General features: G+C 52.0%; 1 protein-coding gene across 3 annotated transcripts in view; it reads left to right on the top strand.

The window, feature by feature from the left end:
• LOC139228665 (phospholipid-transporting ATPase ABCA1-like) overlaps positions 1-12,074 on the top strand; it is a 218,882-nt gene that overhangs the window by 156,597 nt on the left and 50,211 nt on the right. For all 3 annotated transcript variants that reach the window (XM_070859893.1, XM_070859892.1, XM_070859894.1), the window contains 2 exons: positions 4,968-5,040; positions 8,515-8,717. In XM_070859893.1, coding sequence (XP_070715994.1) covers positions 4,968-5,040; positions 8,515-8,717 — 276 coding nt within the window. The remainder of the gene's footprint in view (positions 1-4,967; positions 5,041-8,514; positions 8,718-12,074) is intronic.

Here is a 12,074-nt window from a genome sequence, read left to right as displayed (position 1 = left end):
TCTCTGTGCTCGCTCTCTCTGTCCTCGCTCTCTCTGTCCTCGCTCGCTCGCTCTGTCCTCGCTCGCTCTCTCTGTCCTCGCTCGCTCTCTCTGTCCTCGCTCGCTCTCTCTGTCCTCGCTCGCTCTCTCTGTCCTCGCTCGCTCTCTCTGTCCTCGCTCGCTCTCTCTGTCCTCGCTCGCTCTCTCTGTCCTCGCTCGCTCTCTCTGTCCTCGCTCTCTCTCTCTGTCCTCGCTCTCTCTCTCTGTCCTCGCTCGCTCTCTCTGTCCTCGCTCTCTCTGTCCTCGCTCGCTCTCTCTGTCCTCGCTCGCTCGCTCTCTCTGTCCTCGCTCTCTCTGTCCTCGCTGCTCTCTCTGTCCTCGCTCGCTCTCTCTGTCCTCGCTCGCTCTCTCTGTCCTCGCTCGCTCTCTCTGTCCTCGCTCGCTCTCTCTGTCCTCGCTCGCTCTCTCTGTCCTCGCTCGCTCTTTCTGTCCTCGCTCGCTCTTTCTGTCCTCGCTCGCTCTCTCTGTCCTCGCTCTCTCTCTCTGTCCTCGCTCTCTCTCTCTGTCCTCGCTCTCTCTGTCCTCGCTCTCTCTCTCTGTCCTCGCTCTCTCTCTCTGTCCTCGCTCTCTCTCTCTGTCCTCGCTCTCTCTCTCTGTCCTCGCTCTCTCTCTCTGTCCTCGCTCGCTCTCTCTGTCCTCGCTCTCTCTGTCCTCGCTCTCTCTGTCCTCGCTCTCTCTGTCCTCGCTCTCTCTGTCCTCGCTCGCTCTCTCTGTCCTCGCTCGCTCTCTCTGTCCTCGCTCGCTCTCTCTGTCCTCGCTCGCTCTCTCTGTCCTCGCTCGCTCTCTCTGTCCTCGCTCGCTCTCTGTCCTCGCTCGCTCTCTCTGTCCTCGCTCGCTCTCTCTGTCCTCGCTCTCTCTCTCTGTCCTCGCTCGCTCTCTCTGTCCTCGCTCTCTCTCTCTCTGTCCTCGCTCTCTCTCTCTCTGTCCTCGCTCGCTCTCTCTCTCTGTCCTCGCTCGCTCTCTCTCTCTGTCCTCGCTCGCTCTCTCTCTCTGTCCTCGCTCTCTCTCTCTCTGTCCTCGCTCGCTCTCTCTCTCTGTCCTCGCTCCCTCGCTCGCTCTCTCTCTCTGTCCTCGCTCGCTCTCTCTCTCTGTCCTCGCTCGCTCTCTCTCTCTGTCCTCGCTCGCTCTCTCTCTCTGTCCTCGCTCGCTCTCTCTCTCTGTCCTCGCTCGCACTCTCTCTCTGTCCTCGCTCGCTCTCTCTCTCTGTCCTCGCTCTCTCTCTCTGTCCTCGCTCGCTCTCTCTGTCCTCGCTCTCTCTGTCCTCGCTCTCTCTGTCCTCGCTCGCTCTCTCTGTCCTCGCTCGCTCTCTCTGTCCTCGCTCGCTCTCTCTGTCCTCGCTCGCTCTCTCTGTCCTCGCTCTCTCTCTCTGTCCTCGCTCTCTCTCTCTGTCCTCGCTCGCTCTCTCTGTCCTCGCTCGCTCTCTCTGTCCTCGCTCGCTCTCTCTGTCCTCGCTCTCTCTCTCTGTCCTCGCTCGCTCTCTCTCTCTGTCCTCGCTCGCTCTCTCTGTCCTCGCTCTCTCTGTCCTCGCTCTCTCTGTCCTCGCTCTCTCTGTCCTCGCTCTCTCTCTCTGTCCTCGCTCGCTCTCTCTGTCCTCGCTCTCTCTGTCCTCGCTCTCTCTGTCCTCGCTCGCTCTCTCTCTCTGTGCTCGCTCTCTCTGTCCTCGCTCTCTCTGTCCTCGCTCTCTCTGTCCTCGCTCGCTCGCTCTGTCTCTCTGTCCTCGCTCTCTCTGTCCTCGCTCTCTCTGTCCTCGCTCTCTCTGTCCTCGCTCGCTCTCTCTCTGTCCTCGCTCTCTCTGTCCTCGCTCTCTCTGTCCTCGCTCGCTCTCTCTGTCCTCGCTCGCTCTCTCTGTCCTCGCTCGCTCTCTCTGTCCTCGCTCGCTCTCTCTGTCCTCGCTCGCTCTCTCTGTCCTCGCTCGCTCTCTCTGTCCTCGCTCGCTCTCTCTGTCCTCGCTCGCTCTCTCTGTCCTCGCTCGCTCTCTCTGTCCTCGCTCGCTCTCTCTGTCCTCGCTCGCTCTCTCTGTCCTCGCTCGCTCTCTCTGTCCTCGCTCGCTCTCTCTGTCCTCGCTCGCTCTCTCTGTCCTCGCTCGCTCTCTCTGTCCTCGCTCGCTCTCTCTGTCCTCGCTGCTCTCTCTGTCCTCGCTCGCTCTCTCTGTCCTCGCTCGCTCTTTCTGTCCTCGCTCGCTCTTTCTGTCCTCGCTCGCTCTCTCTGTCCTCGCTCTCTCTCTCTGTCCTCGCTCGCTCTTTCTGTCCTCGCTCGCTCTCTCTGTCCTCGCTCTCTCTCTCTGTCCTCGCTCTCTCTCTCTGTCCTCGCTCTCTCTCTCTGTCCTCGCTCTCTCTCTCTGTCCTCGCTCTTTCTGTCCTCGCTCGCTCTCTCTGTCCTCGCTCTCTCTGTCCTAGCTCTCTCTGTCCTCGCTCTCTCTCTCGGTCCTCGCTCTCTCTGTCCTCGCTCTCTCTCTCTGTCCTCGCTCTCTCTCTCTGTCCTCGCTCTCTCTCTCTGTCCTCGCTCTTTCTGTCCTCGCTCGCTCTCTCTGTCCTCGCTCTCTCTGTCCTCGCTCTCTCTGTCCTCGCTCTCTCTGTCCTCGCTCTCTCTGTCCTCGCTCTCTCTGTCCTCGCTCTCTCTGTCCTCGCTCTCTCTGTCCTCGCTCTCTCTGTCCTCGCTCTCTCTGTCCTCGCTCTCTCTGTCCTCGCTCTCTCTGTCCTCGCTCTCTCTGTCCTCGCTCTCTCTCTCTGTCCTCGCTCTCTCTCTCTGTCCTCGCTCGCTCTCTCTGTCCTCGCTCGCTCTCTCTGTCCTCGCTCGCTCTCTCTGTCCTCGCTCTCTCTCTCTGTCCTCGCTCTCTCTCTCTGTCCTCGCTCTCTCTCTCTGTCCTCGCTCGCTCTCTCTGTCCTCGCTCGCTCTCTCTGTCCTCGCTCTCTCTGTCCTCGCTCTCTCTGTCCTCGCTCTCTCTGTCCTCGCTCTCTCTGTCCTCGCTCTCTCTGTCCTCGCTCTCTCTGTCCTCGCTCTCTCTGTCCTCGCTCTCTCTGTCCTCGCTCGCTCTCTCTGTCCTCGCTCGCTCTCTCTGTCCTCGCTCTCTCTGTCCTCGCTCGCTCTCTCTGTCCTCGCTCGCTCTCTCTGTCCTCGCTCGCTCTCTCTGTCCTCGCTCGCTCTCTGTCCTCGCTCGCTCTCTCTGTCCTCGCTCGCTCTCTCTGTCCTCGCTCGCTCTCTCTGTCCTCGCTCGCTCTCTCTGTCCTCGCTCGCTCTCTGTCCTCGCTCGCTCTCTCTGTCCTCGCTCGCTCTCTGTCCTCGCTCGCTCTCTCTGTCCTCGCTCTCTCTCTCTGTCCTCGCTCTCTCTCTCTCTGTCCTCGCTCGCTCTCTCTCTCTGTCCTCGCTCGCTCTCTCTCTCTGTCCTCGCTCGCTCTCTCTCTCTGTCCTCGCTCTCTCTCTCTCTGTCCTCGCTCGCTCTCTCTCTCTGTCCTCGCTCTCTCTCTCTGTCCTCGCTCTCTCTCTCTGTCCTCGCTCGCTCTCTCTCTCTGTCCTCGCTCGCTCTCTCTCTCTGTCCTCGCTCGCTCGCTCTCTCTCCTCGCTCGCTCGCTCTCTCTGTCCTCGCTCGCTCGCTCTCTCTGTCCTCGCTCGCTCGCTCTCTCTGTCCTCGCTCGCTCTCTCTGTCCTCGCTCGCTCTCTCTGTCCTCGCTCGCTCTCTCTGTCCTCGCTCGCTCTCTCTGTCCTCGCTCGCTCTCTCTGTCCTCGCTCGCTCTCTCTGTCCTCGCTCGCTCGCTCTCTCTGTCCTCGCTCGCTCGCTCTCTCTGTCCTCGCTCGCTCGCTCTCTCTGTCCTCGCTCGCTCGCTCTCTCTGTCCTCGCTCGCTCGCTCTCTCTGTCCTCGCTCGCTCGCTCTCTCTGTCCTCGCTCGCTCGCTCTCTCTGTCCTCGCTCGCTCGCTCTCTCTGTCCTCGCTCGCTCGCTCTCTCTGTCCTCGCTCGCTCGCTCTCTCTGTCCTCGCTCGCTCGCTCTCTCTGTCCTCGCTCGCTCGCTCTCTCTGTCCTCGCTCGCTCGCTCTCTCTGTCCTCGCTCGCTCGCTCTCTCTGTCCTCGCTCGCTCGCTCTCTCTGTCCTCGCTCGCTCGCTCTCTCTGTCCTCGCTCGCTCTCTCTGTCCTCGCTCGCTCTCTCTGTCCTCGCTCGCTCTCTCTGTCCTCGCTCGCTCTGCCGTCCGTCCCTCTCTCGATGCTCGCGCTATTGAACAATCTATATATGTCCAAGGTCTACAGTGCAGGGCCTCACCAAAGATCAGATGAGTAGGAGATAATATCGGGTACATTAGGAAGTAGTGGTTGGGTGAAACCAGGTTTGGTTTTAGGCACACTCTCGCGCACCCGGTCACACTCTCGGGCACACTCTCGCGCACTCGGGCACACTCTCGCGCACTCGGGCACACTCTCGCGCACTCGGGCACACTCTCGGGCACACTCTCGCGCACTCGGGCACACTCTCGCGCACTCGGGCACACTCTCGCGCACATTCTCACACACTCGGGCACATTCTCACACACTCGGGCACACTCTGGCACACTCACACACGGGCACACACTCGCGTGCACATGGGCACACACTCGCGCACACACGGTCACACTCCCATTCGCACGCGGACGCGCGCACACACAGACACATGTAGACAGAGAGACACAGACAGACAGACTCACACACATACACGTGCTTTGCCTTTCTGGAGTATTAACATTCTCTGGAATTTTTGGGGGGATTTTTCACATTCTGCATGTTATCAGAACAAAATATTCAGTCCTGGCATTCCTTGTGTTGGTTTCCAAGGCTGGAATTGCTGTGAGTTTTTACGTTTGGTCGGTTGCAGATTTTAACCTCGATTTCGCGAGAGGGACCCACTCTGATGGACCAAGTGGCCTTTTCTCATCGTTGACTGTTTCTTGTGTTTTCTGTTGCCAGGATGACAGTGATTCGGAGAGGAGCTATGATACTGGGCTTGGCAGTGAGCAGTACAGTGAAACCGGCGCACTGGGTAAGTTTCACTCCCTTTATCGGTACAAATAAGGTCTGCTTTGTCATTGTTCCATTTCAGGAGTAGCTCAGTCCATCCGAACATTTGACTACTTTTATCCTTTGTGCTTCAACTAGGTTCAGTCGAGCGGTGCCTGTACGCCATTCTCTGACTTTTACATTTGCAACAGGTCCCCTGGGCTTCTAAAGGAGCAAATCCAGAGGGGCAGCTCCTTTGTCCCGACACCAGAATCATAGACCCAGGTTTTCATGGCTTGTTCACACTAGACAGTCCATTCAACAGAGAGAGCCTGGACTGACTGAGTTCCCCCAAGTGTAACTAAACTATACCTCTAAAGGTGGTGGGACTGAGCCTCAGGGTCAACTCTCTGTCCCAACGTAGCGCGTTGGACCAGAATGATCAGTGGGATTTTAAATAAATAAATAATGGGAGAAGGGAATCTGGGGAAAGATGTTTGGTATTTTGATGAGGCACCAGGATACCTATAGAACCAGACACTCGCAAGAATTTTATATATTTATTTTTCTTTATATTGAGTCACATGCAAATTTCTGTGTCAAGCTTCAATAAAAAGTTTTTAATAAAAAAAGAGAAATTTCCCCAGTGTCAGAAAATGCCACCCGATTGACTTTAGGTGTCCTACACTGAAATTCGGCATGAACACTAACCGGCCTGAGGCTCTGCTAATAAACAATTAATGCAGTGTCAAATGTTGTCTGATAACAGTCCTGTAGAGCACCTTGGGACGTTTTAATACGTTAAAGGCACTATATTAATGCAAGTTTTTGTTGTTGACTGACCCAGCATAGCATGGCAATGGCACTTTGTGACCTTAAGGGGGCGCACAGAGTTATACATCGCTGTAGTTTAACAGTAGAATAATTGAGCTGGATTTTACCAACGTCGGAGGCTCTGTGGTGGATCCCGGCCTCGTTGCTGGCTCCAGCCTGCTGTCCAAAATGATTTTCTCCTGATTGGCTTGTTAAGCCCGCCCAGCACGTTTGTCGGCCAATTGAAGGAAGCGGGTCTGGTGACATCATTCGATGACGCGTCATAAGCCAGTTTCCTTACAGGGATCATGCGCAAATTTATTTTGACATTTGTGTTGTCAGTGTTTTACAGTATTGAAGTTCTGCAAACACTGACACGCACTGCACAGAGGCGCACACATGCACCCAGGCTCTCCTATATGGAGGGAGTCACAGCACACAGGGAGGTTCTCTTCCCTTCCAATGGGCAGAAGACACCTCCCCAGGAGACCAACGCAGTCTGACTGCACATTGCATAGGAGAGCACAAGCAGAGATGTCACCAGGAGGACCAAACCTTGGCACAAACCTTTCAATGATCTCAGTGGATCACGTAATGTTAGTACAAAGCCACACTCAACCTCATCCTGCTGTGCCACTCATCACATCCCCATCACTCTGCCTTCCCGACCTTACTCCTGCACATCCTTACTCACACCAACTTACCTTGCACCTCCATCCATCCCTCTCTATCTACATTGTCACTTCCCCTTCTCCCTCGTCACATGTCACAATCGCCATCATCCTAGTGCGATCATACCAACTAACAACACACAAGGGTAGGCACTTGGGTGTTTTATGCAATGTTTATGTAAAGTTTTTGTTAATGTGCTGTCAAACATTGAAACCTTTATTTTGAACACTTTGCATTCGTGGACAAATTTGTGTGCACCTTTGGAAGTGACTTAGAGAACTGCAGTGAATGGTGAGACATAGCGGTACCCCCCGCCCCCGCCCCCCCCCCCCCCCCTGCAATGGTGATGAGTGTGAAAGAAATGGATTGGGCATTGTAAGGATGCTTTATGGTGTTGGTGTGGGGTGGTGCCAACCTAGCGCATCTTGTAGCAGCCAAGGGCGTACAGCGTCAAGTGAAGTAGTAAATCTGCCCATGCTGAGATCATCCCGGCAGCAATATGGTTGTGTGCTGATGCCCTGTGTCCTGTGCAGCATCAGGTGTTTGCGGAGAAGGTTGGTGCTGCTGGCGTTGGGGATAATTCTGAGGACCAAGGTGAGATAGTTTCAAGGGCACTGATGCTGATGGAATAGATGGCAGGTGAAGTTGAGATTCCAGAAGCGATCTGCCAATGGCGGGAGAGGTAATGAGGTCAGACTGGATGGAGATGTGTAAAGACTTGCAGCATTTTTGAATCTGTAGTGGAAATGCAGTTTAGAGAAGTTAGTGGCTAAGGGAAGATATCTGATTCAACTGGGGCTTTGACTTGACATTTGAAGCTGTCAACTCATCAACTGAAAAAATGGCAAGTCACCTCCTGCCTCAGCTTCACTGACTAGGTCTAGACACAGCGGAATATCGGTGGGCAACCTGTCAAAATCCAAAAGCTGGGGGAGAAAAGCATTGTTAAGTGGCTGTAAACAAGTCACTAATGATCTCAATTGCCTCCCCCGCCGGTGTGTGTTGGGTCTGTCGGCACTGAGCAAACCCAACATTTGGGAAAGGTGGGTTGACCAGCCGTCAAACTCACCAGTGATCACAGCCGCTGACCCCCCGGAAAATTCTGCCCTTAGGTTGGTTGTTACACCGTATAATGTTCCTGCTATTGTTTGGGAGAATGTGAAGAGGGTTCCGGTGCTCAGATTAAAAAAGCTTCATTGAACTCATTGATAGAAGACGATTAAGGTTGTAACCATGCTGAGCAATGTTAGCGGTGGGTTTGTATGAAATTCTTCTGTATCCAATTTCGATGAAGGTTTTAACCTGCTTAAAATAAATGGGTTCAAATACCGGAGAAAATAATTTCATACAAAGTGCAATTTGAACCCAAATGAATCTATATGAAGGTTACAATTAGAGTTTGATTTAAGGAAAGTGGCTTTCAGTTTCTTTGTTGAAATTCTCTGGTTACAATGCGTTATCTTGTGTTGCATCCACAGTATTCAGTTCTGATTCTCCAATTGCAGATCCTGGGACCGCTTGTGGCCCATCTCCCCATGGGACCTGGCAGGTGTACTGCTCTCTATCTCTGGGCCCTCAGCCGCAACCTTCCCATTTTGGAATGTTTCTTGGGACCCAGATGTGGGAGAGGAGGAAAAAGAGAGCAAGCGAATTTTTAATCGGTAGTGTGTAATATTTAAAAAAAATATATGAACATGGGTTGCTCTGTGGTGGATCTGTGAGAGCCCGTGAAGTCACTAGTCAAGACTATGGCCTGGGCATCAGGTTAGTGCGTAGATCTGGTACGAAGTGTACAAGGTAGATGATAGCGAGTGATGATAAGTGGGTCTTAGAGTGGCTTGCTCTGGAGATGCATTCTGGGCGTGTCCGCTCTGCCGAGTTGGTGTCAGGTGCCTTTGGTCATGGTGTTTTGGGTGACCATATTTCAGTCGGATGACCCTCCCTCTGTGCTAAAGCTGGATAAGGACTGACCCTGACAGACAGCGGGTCATGGGCATAGCTTTCATGTTGGTTTCCTTTTTGTATTTCCCAGATGTGTCAACGGTTTTAGCGCTGGTGCAGAAATACGTCTCCGACGCACGTCTGGTAGAGGATTTTGGGCACGAAATGACGTATATTTTACCCTATGTTGGGGCAAAGGATGGCGCGTTTGTGGAACTCTTCCAGGAACTGGATAACCGTCTCTGTGAGCTCGGAATTTCCAGTTACGGGATCTCGGACACCACCCTCGAAGAGGTCAGCATGCAGAGGAATGGGCTAAAATGTGGCAATGGTCTGGCAATGCCTCAATGCAAAAATTCTCATCCTTGTGTTCAAATCCCTTCATGGCTTCACCCGTCCCTATCTCTAATCTCCTCCTGCCCTACAAACCTCCGAGCACTCTGCGCCCCTCCAATTTCGGCCTCTTGGGCGCCTCTCATTTTCTGTGCTCCACCATTGGCTGAGGTGCCTTCAGCCGCCTCGACGCTAAGTTCAGGAATTTGCTCCCTAGATGTTTCCGTCTATCTACCTCTCTTTCCTCTTTTAAGATGCTTCTTAAAACCTTGAACCAAACTTTTGGCCATGATTTAATATCTCCTTATGTGGCTCAGTGTCAAATTTTTATTGATAACGCTTTTGTGAAGTGCCTTGGGATATTTTAATATGTTAAACGAAGGAGAGAAATACAAATTGTTGTTTGGGGGGTGAGGGAAATAGTTTTATAGGAGGGCAGAGCCACCCTTTCTTGTTGGTTTTCATTGATCTTGAAAGAAAGCACTTGCCTTGTCCTCAACATCCTAAGGTACTTCATGGTTAATGAATTACAGTGAAGTGTACACACTATTGTTTTGTAGGCAAATGTGGCAACCAATTTATGCACAGCAAGGTCCCACAAACAGCAAATGTGATGGATAGTCCACCATTTGGTCTGGTTTTGGTGGTGTTTATTTGTACTTTCTCACTTGTCTATTTATCTTGGCAAAGCTCCCTGCATGCATCACTGTGTCTTTGTTTCTGTTTTTGTAAATGTTGTGTTTCTCGGGCGAGGGATGTTGGTGGTTGGAAGTGGAACACTTTCCCATTTCAGGCACTCTGTGACAGTATCAAGCACTCCCAGGTCAGGTGCAGCACAGGTTACATGCAGAATGCAGCTCCCACTACACTACCCCATCAAACACTCCTAGGCCAGCTACCAAAAGAGTTAGGTGCAGAGTAAAGCTCCCTGTATGCCACCCCGTCAGGTGGGCATAAAAGATCCCATGGCACTATTCGAAGAGCAGGTGAGTTTCACCACCCCCCCCCCCCCCCGGCAGTGACCTGAACAATGTTTATCCCTCAGCCAACATCACTAAAACAGATCATTTGGTCATTATCTCATTACTGTTTGTAGAACCTTGCTGTGTGCAAATTGGCTGCAGTGTTTCATACATTACAACAGTGACTATACTTCAAAAGTACTTTTGGTATTCTCCTATGGAATGAAAAAGAAAGCTAGAATGTCTTCCTGGTGGGATAGTCATTGTTTGAATCATTTGCGTTCTCAAGACTTCAGTCCCATTCACCTGTCCATGCAGAGCTGTGGTCTTGAGGGTTACAGGTAAATGGTGCATTCATTTCAGTTCAGCTTCAGGTCAAAACAATCTTGTACAATGATGTAGGTTGTTGGGCTTTGTGTGATTATGGATTAGGAAACCACATTTAGCACTGCCTGTGTGCATGTGCATGTTCAACATATGGTTTCGCCAGAACCTTTCAGGCGAGGCTACACTGCGATAGAGTGTGTGGGTGCATAGCCTGGAATCGGACAGCACAGAAGAAGGTAATTCAGCCCATCGTGCATGTGGCAGCTGTTTGGAAGAACTATCCAATTGGTCCCCCCACCCATTCTTTCTCCAGAGCCTTGCAAAATGTTCCTTACCATATTTATCCCAATCCCTTTTGAAAGTTATTATTTAATTTGCTTCCACAACCCTTTCAGGCAGCGCAGTCTAGATCACAACAACTCGCTGCATAAAATAAACTCTCCTCATCTCCCCACTGGCTTTATCTTGAATCTGTGTCCTTCCTGCCGGTGGAAACAGTTTCTCCCTATCTACCCTATCAAAACCCCTGAGAATTTTAAATACCTCTCTTAAATCTCCCCTTAGCCTTCTCTGCTCTACATACAGCAGCCCCAGCATCTCTCATCTCTTCACATACCTGGGATGATGGACTTCAGCAGTTATTGTTCTGGTAAATCTCCTCTTCAGTGCCTTGATATCCTTCCTAAAGTGTGGTAAAGACTGAGGCAACTTTACCAGGTAGATTTTTTGGGGGGGTAACCAGCCACCCTGTGGTCTCTGAGTGGGACGATCCAATTGGAGGCAGTTTTGTGCTGGAGGCCCATGCCCACTGGAAGTGGATTCCAGCTGCCCATATTTGGCTGATGTAGGACCCTACAGCCAGCACACACAGGCGATGTTTGTCCCATAGCCGGGGCTGGATTTGAGCCCAGGATGAAAGGACAATGGATGACCCACTGCACCCTCCAGCCCCAAGGGTCGGTTTACGCGATGACCACTGATAATGGAGCGAGTTACAAAGTCACAGAGCAGAAGATTAAAGTGGAGGGGGAGTTATTAGGAACAGAGATGACACAGTTTGATAATTCACTCCCAGGCCTCTGATAGTTGATACAATACAGTTTGTGCAGTTACTGGCATTATTACTGTTTGGGGATTTAGGGAGCTAGGAGCTAAATTTAAAAAGTAGGACCTCAAAAGTAGTAATCTCAGGATTGCTACCAGTGCCACGTGCTAGTCAGAGTAGGAATCACAGGATAGTTCAGATGAATACATGGCTTGAGGAGTGGTGCAGAAGGGAGGGATTCAAATTCCTGGGACATTGGAACCGGTTCTGGAGGAGGTGGGACCAGTACAAACTGGACGGTCTGCACCTGGGCAGGACCGGAACCAATGTCCGAGGGGGAGTGTTTGCTAGTGCTGTTGGGGAGGGGTTAAACTAATATGGCAGGGGGATGGGAAACTATGCAGGGAGACAGAGGGAAGTAGAATGGGGGCAGAAGCAAAAGATAGAAAGAAGAAAAGTAAAAGTGGAGGGCAGAGAAATCCAAGGCAAAAAGCAAAAAGGGCCACATTACAGCAAAATTCTAAAGGGGCAAAGGATGTTAAAAAGACAAGCCATAAGGCTCTGTGCCTCAATGTGAGGAGTATTCGGAATAAGGTGGATCAATTAACTGCGCAGATAGCAGTTAATGGATATGATGTAATTGGCATCACGGAGACATGGCTCCAGGGTGACCAAGGCCGAGAACTCAACATCCAGGGGTATTCAACATTTAGGAAGGATAGACGGAAAGGGAAAGGAGGTGGGGTGGTGTTGCTGGTTAAAGAGGAAATTAATGCAATAGTAAGGAAGGACATTAGCTTGGATGATGTGGAATCTGTATGGGTGGAGCTACGGAATACCAAAGGGCAGAAAACACTAGTGGGAGTTGTGTACAGACCACCAAACTGTAGTAGTGAGGTTGGGGACAGCATCAAACAAGAAATTAGGGACACGTGCAATTCAGGTACAGCAGTATTACGGGCGACTTTAATCTACATATTGATT

The sequence above is a fragment of the Pristiophorus japonicus genome, chromosome 18, assembly GCF_044704955.1.
Source record: "Pristiophorus japonicus isolate sPriJap1 chromosome 18, sPriJap1.hap1, whole genome shotgun sequence".
Classification (NCBI taxonomy): domain Eukaryota; kingdom Metazoa; phylum Chordata; class Chondrichthyes; family Pristiophoridae; genus Pristiophorus; species Pristiophorus japonicus.
Note: the sequence above shows the minus strand (reverse complement) of the source record. Positions and strands in the feature narration are given on the sequence as shown.